Source organism: Anopheles moucheti, chromosome 3 (assembly GCF_943734755.1).
Source record: "Anopheles moucheti chromosome 3, idAnoMoucSN_F20_07, whole genome shotgun sequence".
NCBI lineage: Eukaryota > Metazoa > Arthropoda > Insecta > Diptera > Culicidae > Anopheles > Anopheles moucheti.
In genome coordinates this window covers 46284270-46300499 of record NC_069141.1, presented here as the reverse complement: position 1 = coordinate 46300499, position 16230 = coordinate 46284270, and the positions used below count along the sequence as shown (strand labels likewise).

General features: G+C 37.5%; 1 protein-coding gene across 1 annotated transcript; it reads right to left on the bottom strand.

The window, feature by feature from the left end:
• Positions 1-235: 235 nt before the first annotated feature.
• On the bottom strand, positions 236-15863 carry LOC128305155 (WD repeat and FYVE domain-containing protein 3-like). The gene is made up of 10 exons (XM_053042475.1): positions 15555-15863; positions 14498-14801; positions 13269-13898; positions 10861-10964; positions 10526-10776; positions 8251-8735; positions 7989-8180; positions 7036-7150; positions 591-725; positions 236-518 (listed from the first exon to the last, which is right to left on the bottom strand). Exons 1-10 carry the CDS (start codon positions 15566-15568, stop codon positions 397-399), a joined length of 2352 nt encoding a protein of 783 aa, XP_052898435.1. The 5' UTR covers positions 15569-15863; the 3' UTR covers positions 236-396.
• Between the last annotated feature and the right edge of the window lie 367 nt (positions 15864-16230).

Genomic DNA, 16230 nt, shown 5'->3' with positions numbered 1-16230 from the left:
CATCGTGGCACGAAAAAAACAGCAAAACAGCCAACTAACACTGACGACCGAGAAGGTGATTTATTCACTGCATAGATGCCAAACCTCTTTTCTCACACTACAAGCGACATTAAAATGTTTACCGTTCCTGGAATAATCGAGTTTTAGAAAACTGTTGTTTTTTTATTAAGTTGCAACGAGTTTTGTTGCTAGGCGCAGCAATTTACTAAATACTCACGGAAGTATATTATTGTGTTCTATTTATTCTTTCATATTTATTTATCAACGATAAACTTTCTTCTGAAAACTTCTACATTTAAACTTTTACTAAAACTAATCTTAAACTATTAGATCATCTACAGCACACAATTAGCCTAGTTGGTTACCCTTGACATATACAGGAATATAGGTAGATTATCAAAGTTCCATACTGGAGCATTTGTTTGTTTTTTGAAGAGCTAATCCACTAGACACTCGCACTTGATTAGCAAATGGAGATTCTGCTACGTACCATGAATATATTCGTCCCCGAGCATCGCCTGTAGAAAGGAATTTTTTTTTTATTTTTCTTTTATTAAACCTTGCACGCCATTCATATGCAACATCCTTACCAACATAGAGTGTGTAATGATCCTTCGAGATGGCTAGAGCTGTAATACTTGCTGGTTCCGTATTAATTTTATGATCGTACGCAGTATGCAAGGTTAATTCCGTCCTGAAGATAAGTGTTCTCTCCCAATGCACAGCTAATGAATCAAATACGTAAGTAAAACAAAACTATCATTAATTTTCCAGTGGCCTTGGCAAAAAGCCGCCAGTTCGAATAGCACTGATAAATAATTTTCACACGAATTCTTGTTCTTAATAGATTACATTGGTTCGCCTCAGTGGTAAGTAAGTATGTACGATAAATTCACAAACGATCTTGTTTAGATTTTTTAAGTGCATTAGTTTTTAAGTGGATTAAGACGATTCGCGAATGAGTAATGTTCCTATTTTTGGGATCTGTGGCGATTGAGGGCTTGAATATGGAACGTCTTTCGGAAGTTGATATCTTTATTTATCACCTGGTCTTGGTTTTTTTTTTAGTCTGGTACATACCAATTAAATCAATTATTTTTAATACGGACAGCCGGAAAACAAACATTGGTCTTGAAATATCGTATGCAGTATCATATATAGATGTACTGTAGTATCTATATAGATTGAAGAAGGATCTTAAACCACTTAAAATTATTAGCAACGATTAAGTAAGCCAGTCAGGCGTGAGTAGTAAATTTAGTAGGCGGTATGTTTGTTTCTTTCTGCATTTGTCGAAATACGATGGAATTACATCGATACATCGGCTCGCCACTTAGAGTTGGCATCTTCCAAAACAAAAGCGCTACTAATCTCGTCTATGAGGAAGAATATCGAAGATGTCGCGATCGATATTCTTGAGACACGACTGACTTCTGCCAAAGCAAATGAATAACTCTGGATCACGCTTCATGACCACCCCTTGTGGCGGCTACACTACGAGCGAGTCACGACGAAAAGGCCGGGGCGCTGCTGATGCGGAAACACAACGAACCAAAGTGCGCCAAGCGCTGTTTATTGGTGTCGGTCCGTCATTCCGTCTTGCGTTATGCAGGACCCGTATGGCACAAGGCTGGTCGCAGGCCGACTACCTTGCTGTGCTGGTCAACACAGTATTACTGGAACAGTCACCCAGCACAATACATCAGAAAATGAGCGATATCCCGCCAGGATATCCGATGTGCTGTGCAATATGCGGCATATTCACGTGGCGTTATTTCATTGGACGAACGCTCCTCTGCATTCGGTTCCAAATGGGGATCATCCACATGGACGACGGCATCACTATCTGTGTTCGTCCCTGTGCTCGATTGTTTCGTGTATGTTGGCTGTCTTCCTCGGCGATGTACCTTAAACATTCCAGGAGTCCAACCCGTTTCACCCCGTGGAGTGCATAAATCACCTGGTTGGTCGCATACAAAGTCCTTAAGGATCCTGTAGCACGATGCTGCAGCCCAATATCACCTGAATATTCCGTGTTATCGGTGATTCCGTCACAAACACACGTGACCCACCTCACCTGCAGTCGGTGCGCTGTACCGAAACTGGTCAATATCTGATATAAGTAAAAGGATCCAAAGGCGCAGCTTTTCGCGAACAGACACGCGTTGCGCGGATTGCGTGTGGCAAATACCCGCTGCACGATAGACAATATCGATTTAGTTCACCACCAATCACTGGCGCTCGCTACTCGGGTACTCACTGGTGGGGAGTACTTTCACCGGTATTACAAAGCCAATGTGGATGCTGTGCACACTATTAATGGCAACAGCAAGATAACTCGATGCATTGTCAAGCGCATCTATTCTGCGTACAACAGCAATGGACTCCCGCAAGCAGCGTCAGTTACTTCTTCGACAACCAATAGCAGCAGAATCCATTCAGCAAAGTCTTATGCAACGTACACGCACTTCACGACACGGATCCACAAAGTTAAATAGATTTCTGCCCTCGGCAAAAAAATGAATGCGTAGCAGCTAACAGTTCCTTTGGTGTAAGCCATTTTGCTTTTACCGACAATAACTTTGGCTCAACCACCTTACACCGCACTACCTACGACTTACTATCGATTTCGGGGATTTCCTTTTATTTGACACGATTTTAATTTAATATTCGTTTCGTTTTGGTCGCATTATTTGAAACAATACCGCAGGAATCGTGAATCAATCACCCGTTCTATACGGTACCTTTTCTATTTTCCCTCTGGGAATGTTCCAGTTTTGAAAAATCTTTGCTATAATGTATGCAAAACTAAAATCTTCTCTAAAATGTAAAACTACAATAAATCGTATGGCATTCAGTCAAGTTTCCGGTGTAAGCTTTAAAGGGATACTTTGGTTATGTTAATCCATCCCCCTCCCTACTCCCTCCACACCCTCGCTAACTCATTGAAATATTTCTAATGTTTGACGGTAATATGGTTGCTCGATATGAATTATTATAGCTAGATCATACGTAAAAATGCGCAACGGATTTGCCCTCCACAACACCTTCCCACACCCCTTCCCTCTCCAACAATGGAACATTTCTCATGAGTGAGCATGTGTGTGCGATTTTTCTTTTGGTTTCATCAAACGAAGGAAGGTCCGGTACATGTGTACTCGCATAACGATAACCGAACTATGCCGAACCAATCGCGAACGATGCACGAGCATTACCCGTTATGATATTTCTTACAAAATTTTTATCTAGAGAAGATAGATAAACACATTAAAATTAACTAAAAACACATTACCACTATCACAGGACGTCGGGACGCGACAGGGCACGTCTGTTTGCGAGGTTAATCGCATTGGAAGAGAATTTACAAATTCTTATGTTCATTCTCATTCATCATTCTCATTTTTGACAAAAGGATGGACCGGAAAGTATAAACACGAATTCTATATGATTTTACTTAAAAACAGATGATGTAAAACAGCTGATTGTTAGTGTTCCTTGTTGTTTACATTCTAAACTATTAGCGTGAGAATTTCGTTTTTTCAACGCTTCCTTGAAAATTCAAGGCACATCCGCCGTAAAAGCGTTGTGCATAAATGGTACTCTGTTCCAAATATCTCGCTGAGCGAATTGGCGAATTTGGAAGCTGTGAGTATCGGAGTCGTGCGGACCGAAAGTTTCGTGAGGAATCCAGTCCAAAACGGAGTGAAAAACACGCCGCATGCGTAAAACCGCTTCCTCAGAGGCTGTATGATAGTCTGCTGATTCGTACGTTAAATTCGTTTACTGTAAGAGCAAATAAATAAAAACGCACAATAGTTCACGGTTACTTAAAACTTTTTCACATATATTTGCGTCCGCACTCGGTGAAGGTTGGATTCGAAGAGAACATCCTTTTTATATTCTGAATTCTTACTTCCTTTACAATAACTATCTCCCTCTTTCCTCCTTGCTAGTTCTGCTTTCCTGACTCCTTACATTCTGGCGAAGACAACTACAATACGCTTCCGGGAAGTCAATATTACACCGTGCATGAAAGCCATGATGTAGATGATGCCAAGAAATCAATATTTGTCAAAAAATTCCGTGAAAAGGCGATGTTGTGGTAAGCCATTTGCGAATGTGGTATGTGGTCAAAACCATTTGTGACAACAGAGACAATGAAGAAGCGAAAAAGTCTGTGCTAAACCTGATGAGAAGCGTTAGGGTAAAAGTGAAATCATTGTCATGGTTGAGAAAGTTATGATTTTTTTCGTTAAAAATAACTAAGAACACGATACAGAAATGATTAACTAAACACTCTTACTTTTTCTGAAACAAGTTATTTTTTTATTTTTTGTCGTGCTTATACTTTCTGTTCCACCCTTTATTTACTTTTTGTTTGACAAAAAAACACATGAAACTTCAAATATGGGCATGCAAGCACCGATCATAATGCCGCACGTTCTAGTTGTCGTAAATTGATCATTGTTTCGAAAATAAGCATCTGAGCACTGAATGATATTGAATCATGATCTGATGTATGATGGAAATTGAAGTGTTATGAGATAGCGGAAATCTTGGAAGCATCAAAAGGCAATAATTTTATTTCGAACATTAATTTTACTATATTCCAGTAGGTTTTAAAATGTATGCTGTATTTGCTTAAACACAAGACGATTCACAGACTGCCTAGAGCTCTTCAACCTTGTTCAATACTTGTTTTATGAGTCGATGATGTTTGTTATGTGACAAGGGAAACAGGATCCACCACTACACACCTGAATCCAAAACCACCATCTGAGATTACATAAGAAGGTATCAATGGGTGGGTCTTTACCTTGAAATATCAACAAGTATCAAATAGAATTTGTATAAAAATCATTTAAATACTTTAGTTTTAAAGCAGGAATCGGGAATCTAAGCTCCATCTTATTATATGTTAAGGAACAAAAAGTTAAATCCTCCCTCGCCCCTATGTACCAAATCGTAACGCTGATACTAACCCCCTCCTCCCCTATCAGCGTTACGTAATAATTGAAAGGAGTGAGTGATTAAAATGAAATACCTTCTTTTATACGTTTGTGTAAGGCTTGTGATGTACTAATTTTTGTATTACTCTCAAGTAAGTAATTAAACGGGTTGGCTCATTACAACGACTTATTCACTCAGAGTCAACTCATTAAAAGCAGTCATTATTCCCATCTCGGACCTAAAGGTAGCTTTTGTTAGGATATCGCAAGAAATACTAATCCATATGCTCCAGGTGTTAAGGTTCTCCAACAAGTTCACGGCATGGTTGAGCTAATATCTCATCAACCGTACATATCGTGTCAAATTTGAGCAGCATATCTCTCGTTCGTTCACCAGCACCTGAGGGGTTCCAAAAGGAAGCAATCTGGGACCACTACTATTTGACTTGTATGTACATGATCTATATTCTGTGTTCCCTGACGACCGCTGCCTGCTGACGACACTAAATTATTTATTCGTGTAAAAACTGCGGACGACTGCGAGATACTACAACATGCTGTTACAAATTTAACATGTGGTGCGTGCAGAATTCATTGGAATTTTGTACGGAGAAGTGTTTCGAGGCGTCTTTAACACGGTCACACTGTTAGATTTAGATGCCAGATAAAAGAACGCGAGATATCAAGCAATTACATACGTGACCTAGGCGTTTTGATTGGCGATAACCTGACTTTTATGCGTCACTATGATAACGCTATTAACCGCGTAACCACATGTATCGACCCACATTTATTTTAAATTCTATGTATTTTTCGTTGGTTCGTCCGTTGTTAGAATTCTGGTCAATTGTAACTTGTCCTTGTAACTTGTATACTAATATATCCATACGAAGGTTCGAGACAATACAAAAACGGTTCACTATACGAAAGCTAGATTGGGCAGACGGATCCGAATCCAAGTGCAATCAGCGATGTCTGAGTCTTCTAATATTTAAGATTTGTCTTGCTGTTCCGTGCACGATAGCTAGACGAGGTTAAGGTTATTGTGTACGGTGCTTCGCACAAAGCAATGATTAAGCAATTGATTTAATCCAGTTCCAGTAAACCAGTTCGATTTCGCAATGTCCTTGTCCCAATTTAAAAACTCTTTGCGTTTAAATGTAAGTTCGAGCGTCTTTGTCATTACAACAATTTCATGATATTGTAATATATACAACTTGTGCATTAAACCGATCTCGGTGGACGAATTAAACAATAAACACTAAAACACAGTGTTCCAAAAGAACAACCGCAGTGATGAGTCATCCCAAATGGCTACATCACCACTACGACAACCACGGGTCGCCAGTTTCCCGCCGTAGAGCAAGGTACACTAAGCAGAGTAAACAGATTTATCTATATAGCTATGCTTTTGATATATTCAGCTAAACAGACTAGCAGATCCTGAAAATAGCCTTCCCCATAACACAGGGTAGTATCAATCTCAGGAAGATGAGGATTGCGCATATCGTGCGGTTTAGTCGGTAAAAATCCGGAAACCGATCCCGCATATCTTTGGAAAATTTCATACGATGAAGATCAAATTGTAGGTCATGATGCTTTCACGATAAAGTTGTTGGCACTAATTTCCACACGGTAGGATCGAGCGTGGCCAATTCTCTTTTGGAGCGCTCTCCCGAAGCTAGGACTAGCTATCCTTCTAATAAAAAAAAACCTTGATGTTATGTAATAGCCAAACTACACACACAGTTTGAAAACAGGCGTTGCAATTGGTTCTCATTGAATCGTATCGGGCCAGACCGTGTCCTACGGCACGCTGTGAGATTGGCTTAGACTGGTTTATTGTTGATACTCGCTAATTCCAACTTAGCAACTCGAAATTAGTTTAAATTTGATATACTTTAAATTATACTGACAGCAGACTGTAGGCTATGCTGTAAAGGCGGCCTCCTATCATAGGGTGTGTGTAGTTTGACTGTAAAACTACGATAAGAAATTGTTATCAGCTATCCGATCACATTACAGGCTGGTTTTGTTGCGCTCGGGAAAATGTTTTGCATACTCTTCTATTTACCCATATACTTACTTTCCAGTGATTGCACGTTATTGTCCTTTACTTCCGGTTTTACTTTTGAAGCCCCTGTTGACAACTCCTCCGCCGAGTGTTGTGGTGCTTTCGAAATAAACTCAATTGACCACAACTGAAACGAAAGATATATTCGAGAAATACTTGGCAATACTAGCAACAATAACTAAAAATGATAATTGCTAAGCATAAATAACAGATTTTATGATAAATTCGCTATGATAATAAATTTCTTATGATAATTAACACTGTAATGGCGATAGCCTTTTCAATTTACATTCGAATCTTATGCCATTTTTATTGAACCTCGACCATAGTGATGTGCGCTCCGGAACGCACCCACGGCTCCGGAGCCGGCTCCGAACCCACGGCTCGGAAGGGAAATCGGAAGGGGACACGACCATGCACACATGTTTAAAACCCGCTCAATAACGTGCGTCTATCGAGCACTTAAAGAACGGACATTTTATATGTATGGGTGAGATTTCTGTCACCTAGGTGCAAACAGTAGACCAGGTGCAAACAGTAAACCAGGTCACCTAGGTGTACATCCCAAGTTTCGAGTATTTTGAAGATTTGTTGTCGTTTTCCATATTGCATAGCCATAATGTTTTTTTTTTCAGGTAAAACCATAATGTACCATAAAATGTATTTACTTTTTCATACAAAACTACCAAATTATGGTTCTAATTACACACCGCTGCAAACTGTTGCAGATTACACCAAGATTATGCACAGGGTAGTCGAGTTATAATTGATTTTGACAGTAGCGTTTAAGTTAAGCGTTAAGATTATACACAATCTCAAGATTATAGAACGTATAAACATCCCAAGATGGGAACTGATTCGACGCAAACAGCACGAGGTTTAATACAAGTGGTAAAAGATTCGAACGTAGGTGGAAACAATTAACTGTTTGAGACAACAATAGAAGTAATAGCTAAAATAAATACCCTAACTACTCCATCGGTCGAGCCTGTGATTATGACATTTTTAGTATCCCATTCGCGAATGCTTGAAAAAGTCACACAGAGAATTTGTTGCATTCGATCAGAGCTGCCCATGCTTGTATTAACAACAGCTAGCTGATGACCATTGATAGACCAAATGTGCAACCAAGTACCGGAACACGTCGCAATATCACCCTACAAACAAATACACAAAATATCAACAAGGTTTGAATTATGACTTCATTGATAGTAATTTCCCACTTACCGTCAACTCATTGATGCACACAGCTGCTATTACTCCCATGTGTCCAACTAACTGACGGACGTACGTCAATCGTGCCAAATCCCATATTATAGCAGTTTGGTCACGTGAACCGCTTATAATAATATTGTACGCGGAGCTCGACGTAAGAGCGGTAACGGCATCTGAGTGTCCAAACAAAGTTTGCTTCAGGGTTAGTTTCTTCATTTTTGCATCCATATTGTATACAGATAATACTGAACTGGTACCAGCTATTATGAGTAACTTTGAGCTTGGACACGTGCAACAAATTATATCGCCGCAGATATCAATATTTTCCCAAACATGATATGTTTTATCTGAATCATAACAGCCAACACGTAATGAATTATCAGCACAACCCCAAGTAACGTATCGATTGTATGATTTTGGTATCAGAATTTTGTTTTGTTCAACTGATAACATATTTTTTTCGTGTTGTATTATACTTCCAACCGGACCTTTCAGTTCTGAAATAAAATTAAAGCATATTGTTATTGAAGCATTGTTGTCCATGCATAAAACGGGAAGAATATCGATATCAAACTAACAGATATAACATCAGTGTCATATCAAAAGTATAAAAAGAATTAATTTTTTAATTTAATTTATAGTATGACGGCAGTGCCGTATTTTCTTAAAAAGAATTAATGTTATGTTTAACATATAAATATAGAATAGTTTTCCCATTTTCCAGTACCTCCATCCTCCAATATTCTGTCCTATATACATTGAATGACCCGGAAATCATTTCATAATACATATATCATGTAACAGCAAAAAAACTGAATACTATTTGCAGAACTTAGGAAAAGAAATAATAAAAAACCAATTGGAGCATGATTTTTGCAATCCCTCTCCATAGGGTTTGCACCTGTGTAACAATCAAGTAGAGCTAGAATATGTTCCCATCTCATCCTTAGCCGCGGAAGGATGCATGATGTACCGGTCTTCTTCTATCGTTCATGCTACCATAGCGAGATCAATTCAGTCTGCTGCACGCTATAGGGTTTTAGAGATGATCGCAACAACGCAAGCGCCTATCACCACAATCGCAGCACATGACACTTCAGCGGCCTTACTAGACACGACAACCGCAGCAGGCATATTTCAATTCAAGCACACGATATCACAATCGCATCGCAGTTTACAACACCACCAGTACGACGGTATACCCCGAGGAGTATAAACGTGTCCTAGGATGGATTTTTACAGCTAGACGATGATTGTTACATTTACTGCATTTTTCAAGAAACTAGCTATATCGGCCCGGTTACACGGCTACGCAAGAGAACTATGCAATGTACTCAAACTTTTTCTTTTTTATCGGTACAACAATCCTGCGTACGGAGGATTGGTTCGCATGGGATTTTAAACCGATCCCTGTCGTGTGAAGACGTCCTGGGCTCAAAGTTATATGTTCGTTATTACTTCAACGTATTAATGTATTCTAATACTTCAACGGGATTTTTGACCTCAATATTTTTATGTTTTTTATCTTTCTGTAAATTATCCTACTGCTAGATGCTAGAATAGAATCTGTGCTTGATTTCACTTCCGTAATATTAGCCAGCTTTTGCCATTGCGATTCTCGTCTTTTGCTATTGTTTTCTCTCACAGATTCAGAAATGTCCTGCCTGCTTGTTTCGGAACAGTATTTTGGTGGAGTATTGTGTTTAGTATTTCAATTGTCACAATTGAATTTTGCTAGCTTGCGAGCCGGTAATGATGTTATAACCGGCCAATTTGCAAAATACTACGACATATCTAACTTTGTCATAGAATATGAATAAAACCATATCATAATCATTAGAACTCTCTCTTTCGTTTGATATTACTATCTCATGGTTCTTATATTACCCTTTTTGGCTTTCTTGATTTTTATTTATTCGAAGCTTGATTGTAGATTCAGCTAATACACTGGAAATGAAGGTGGAAATTTGGTCATGGACACTGCGGTTAAGGACACTGAAGACACTGCAGTAATTTATACAAACCATTTTTAATTTTAATTTTTCATAATCATGAACAGAGCAACAAATGTGCCAGGGGTAGTTGCAAAACCTACGGGGGTAGTACAAAATTGTTTTACCAGCTACCGTTAACCCGTGTACCAACTCATTAACCAACAGATTACATTTAAAATGTGTTACCGATTCCAAAGCTTGAAGAATATTCAAGTGTCATTGTTACATAAATGTTACAATTTATATATGACAAAATACGTTAAATATACGTTTATTTATGGTTCAGGAATTACCTTTGATAGGCAGCTGGCTTGATTTCAAATATTTAAGATTATAAAAGAATATTTTGTCATAGTTGATTGCTGGAGTACCTCCGATCGGTGACTGAGGAGGTATCAGTGGGCTAACATCAACTAACATAGAAAATTGTTTCGTCGGAGTCATTCTCTTGGCTGGATGTTGTTTTCGGAATATTTGCTTCGGAATTTGGCCAAAGTTATTTATAAAGCCTATTGCGGCATTTTTCTGAAGCGGATCTTCAATGCTGCAAATACAATAATTTGAAAAACAATTGAACATTAATTATTGTTATATGCGCACAAAGCCAACCAAAATTACATAAACCTACTTGTAAATATCTACATTTCCTTCGTAGAACAAATGATGAAACACATTGACAGCATTGATTGCAGCTTGGCCTTGTTGCTTATAACCGAAGATAAGATCGATCCACTGTAAAGCAAAATTAGTTAGATTATTAAAATTAAGTATGTATCCCAGGTTTATACCGAGACGCGGCTGTATCGCCTAATATGTAAGCTTAGGTACATTTCAGACGATATAGCTAACATATGTTGCCAAATGGAGTTTACTTTCATTCAAACTAAACAAAAATTATTAGCACTTGGATAGCAGCTTTACTCGCCTAAATAATGTGGTTGTAATATCGAGCGTGTGGATAGGAATGTACGACTTAGGAGATGATTGAATCATATATGTGACGTGACACGATAAGTAGTAGTTTCAATCGTTCAGTGACATTTAAGCACACTTTAAAATCTATAGGTTCGATTATCTCAAAAACAAAAATCATTAAGAGCAACAACACGCTTCTATCATCAATGGTCTCAGTATTCCTTTTCAAAATCCGTTGGTGTTCCTTATCGGCAACTCGAAGAGTATTTTCTTCATATATACATAATGCAAAAATAAAGGAAGATATTTTTCATTCAACAACAATTTTTACAACAATTTGAAATTTTAGTAAAACTACGGTCGATTTGTACAAGCAGAACATATGTATGTATGAATATTTTATTATATTTAATATATTTTATCGTATCTGAACTTTATCGTATTGAACGTATCTAAACTTGAAGATTTACGAAAAAAATGCATTTCATACTGATTAGTAGTACTACTCGCACTTGATGATTTTCAATTTCAAATTGAACGACAACTTAAGAGTGTAAATGCAACAATTTTACACATTAACATAGCATCAATAAACAATTGTACCATTCGATTTGTGAATTGAATTTTGATTGATAAATAGTGCAGTTCTATTTATTGGTTTTTTGATATTGGTATTCAACGAAATAAAAATTACGGTATCATACTATGGTAAACATCGTTTTGACCGGTCCGGTCAAAGTGTCATTTTTCCTGTTGTTTCTAATACTAACAAAAAAAAATATTTTGAACTCATATTATAACTGCCAAAAACAACAACAAAATAATTAAAGAACCGTAAAAACGCCAAATCTCATGCAGCTGGCCAAGAGCGTGAGGCGGTAGTAAGTAAGTAAGTAAAGATGCTTTCATTTTTTTCCATGTGCTTCCCTAGGAATATTTTATCAAATTCATTGATTTGTTATCATATGCAAACAATTTGACAATAACTGTTAACGATACGAAACGATAGCGCAAGTTTTAGGATTCTACGATTGTAACTACTTTCCTACGTGGTAATGGAACGTATCCACGGGAAGCAATTAACTATCAGGTCTATAAATAAGTTTTGACGGTTTTTTCCCAAGCCTCATAGGCCCGAATGGGCATCGATTATATTCAGAAAAGTAATTATCGTTACTTTGTACAACCTTTTCCCATCTTTTGGGCAATTGTGGATTCTTAAAAAAAACGCTTTTTTTCAAACTTATAAGTTGTCTTCGGTAAACATCACCCGTGATAGTTTCGTTTGGTTTCAGCACTGGGCCCACCAAATGCACCAGTCGAGGAGGAATTATGCCCAGGTAATCATACGTTGCTTTACGTTTTGGGTTGTCGTAATAAATCCTCTTTTCGTCGCCAGTAACAATCTGATGCAAAAAAAAAAATCCTTCCGGTTATGCCGTTGGTAGTTGCAGCAGTTGCTCACAAGTGACCAAACGGCGCTCAATGTCACGGGGCTTTATCTCATGTGGCATCCAATTCACTGTCTTCCTGATTATGCCTAATGCTTTTAAACGCTGACAAATGGCTGGCTGAGAAGCCCCAAACGTATTTGCCAGCTGAGTCTGAGTTTGGGTCGGGTCTTCATCAAGTGCTGTCTCCAGTTCTCGATCTTCGTACTTTGTTGGCCGTCCGGGGCGTTCTTTGTCTTCCATACTAAAATTGCCACTTGTAAACCGTTTAAACCACCTCTGGCATGTTCTTTCCGATAAAGCGTGATCACCATAATATTCCCTCATTATACGAAGTTTTCATCACAAAGTAATGAAGGAGAATTTTGCAACCACGCAGAAAATACTTTGTTTACTAATTGATGAAATGACAGCTAGGGGCAAACAATCCCTGAAGATGACACTTCAAAATAACAGTGTTGCCAGATTTTTTTAAAGTAAAATTTTTAAGTAAACGACGCATGTAAAAAACCCGTCAAAACTTATTTATAGACCTGATAATTATTTAAGAAATTTTTGAAGTTTAGAAGTTGAAGTGACGTCTGATACATATCACACCGGGAGCTTCTGAAGGATCGTGACATAACATTTAGTGTAAACATGACCAAAATATTCAATCAATTACACTTACCAAATGTAGGTGGCGACTAACGTAATCACATTCAAGGGCTTCGCGATGCATGCGAATAAATTCGCGAGGGTCATTTTTTGCCCAAGGAGGAAGTACAACATGATTCAAAATTTCACCGTTTTGCTTTGTACCAAGATCGAAACTATTTGAGTTTTCTAGAAACTCAGGAAGATAAAAAAACTCAGGAATCAGTTCTTTTACGTCAGCCATATTCTGTCTGGAAGCCGAATGCCAAGCTTCCTTGATACTGTGAAACATGCGATCCGCTAAATCAAAATGTCCTCCTTGTAAACGTAGAAAGTGTTGTGTGAATGGCTCTAGTCTAATTAAATAGGAGCAAACAATCATAGCCGAGCTGTAGTGTGTTCCGTAGTGATATGGTGGAGTATCACCTTGAGGATCGTCCCAGTCATTATATCGTTTTAGAAACTGATCCAAACGTTCCTTTGTTTGAGCTCCCATTGGTTTTGACAAATCCCGAAAATTAGCTGGTTCATGCAGATCTAGTACTGTGGAGTCGTAATTTGCCAATATCCAAGGAAATACAGGATATTGCATTAAATCATTATACGAGCGTCCTGCCAGAGAGTTCAGATGCATGAGGTATTGAAAATTGGATATTTCACCACGCTAAAATAAAAAAGAATATGCAAATTCACTAGCATTAATATTAAGATTAAAAGAATATTTTGATTAATTTCCTATCTTATATAAAAGGTTTAAGTGACTGGTTTATTTGATTATTTTGAAGTTAATTATTTAATTTCCGTATAACATAAAGCAAATAAAAGACATGAATGCACGCCAACTGTTCAGATACATTTGTATGAGCATCGCAAATGATGGGTAATATGATTATTATCGATCTACTAATATTTAAGCACGGAAGCAGATAACGCTATCGTAACTGCACTGCACGACTAATTAGGCATACAGACATTAATTGCAAATATTATCAGAAACCTGTCCAGCTTAAGTCAGATAAGTTAAAAAGTTAAACATAAATAAATGAAGCAAACTGACAGTAAAGGGGCAGTAAAGGGCATAATTAAAGCAAGCAGTGCAATTATCCACGAAAAACAATAATATCACAGTTTATTACAAAATTCATATTTCTTATTTCAATTTTAGTAAAAATTTAGATAATTATCTTAACGTTTGATACGTTAAGCGAACATAACATAACCTTCTTCAAAACTAATTGTACTAGGTATTATGTAAAAACTTACCACCCAACGTTGAGTCACAGAAGTTTCACCTATTAAACTGCTCAACAGGCCAGTGTTTTGTTCTACATGTGCTGTTCTTTTCTGGCCTGCAACAGATTGCTGCGCATTATCTGCAATCTGTGTTGCCATGGAAGATACTTTTTGAAAAACTTTGTTACGCACTTTTTGAGGAAAGCTTAACAAATAATTTTGTCCATTGCCACAGAAAATTTCCAATGCAATAGGCTGTAATAAATAGCGCCGTTTGTGTATTTCGCGGATATCTTCATAAAATATTTTGGAAGATTGCCTAATATTCTGAGACCTGCGAAATAAAATTAAAGAAACAAATATTTATAAACGCAATGAATTATATTCAACTTATATTTTTGCTTCAATTTAATGATTATGTTATGCATTTATTGTTAACAGGGAGCGACCAAATTCTCGCTTATTATAGGTCTAAGGTCTGCTTTGAACACAACAATGCGCTAGGGTGTTTGTTTGAGCTGACTCGTTTAGATTGTCCATTTCTACTAAAAAATCGGACTAGAAAAGAATAAATTTACGTAAACAAGAGTTTAACATGAATTAACTGGATTTGAAACTCTAAAATCGGTCAACTGTATAAATTACACAGCTCGAAATCCTTCACAGTTGACTATAAATATCTAAAGTAGAATGATCTGTACTTTATAAGGGTAAGGCGGTTTGTACGAGTAAAAACCTTATGCACACATGCATGAGTTTGCGTACACCCCGAAAGACTATTGCGAAGTCATGTAACCAGGACGATTGACTTGTAATTTCAAATATAAGAACTACTATTCTCTTATCTGTGAGATAAAATCCATTGAAGTAAGAGTACTGTTACTACGCCTATTTGTGGTTTCGTAACAATTCTAATTTGTGCCTTATAAACAATCACCAACTAGGAACCCCCACATCTCCTCTTCCCTTTCATTGAAAATTCAGGGTTTTACTTGGGCAGAAATTTCCATTTTCTATACAATCTCAATTTGAACAACACAACAGTTCATGACTTAAGCATAAGCCTAGCCGTGCAAGATATAGTTACCATTTCAATAACATACATATCACATTCGATTGAACGGCAGATTCAACGCAGTTTGTTTTGTTGCCGTTCTGTTCCGTTTTTTTCTTCAAATCATTTCGATAGTAGTTACCAGTTACGGTAACTTAAACCAATGCGAACTGAAAAGCTTGAAAACTCCCGATTTAGAAGACTGAAAAGATCATATCGTAAATTGAAATAAATAAAAAAACATTACACTGGACGATTTCCTGCAGTAGTGCTGGGTAAAATTGGATTGAAGCTCTCCGAAGTCAAGGAATCGATATCATGTATTTCTCGGTTACAAAGCAAAGTGAATCCATCAACAATATAGCAGCAATCTTTCCCAAACAGCATCAAGCCTTCGAAGGTATCCAAACCTTGTATACGAGCCGTCCGAAAAATGTTAGACACCTGTAGTATAAGAACGAATCTAAATGTAAGTTTAAAAATGTTTCCATAACTTTACAACAATCGCAGCATTCTCAAATCAATATATCATCACCTTTTCTTTGTCCTCCAAAAGCCGTAATAATATTTGATTATCTGGGAGCGAGAACGACAAATCTTCCTCATTTTCTAAACATAACCCTTTTTCGTCGTTTTTGATCCTGAAAAAAGATAATAAATGATTAGATGGAATAAAAAACATATTTCCGCTCATTACAAACTGCCTCAT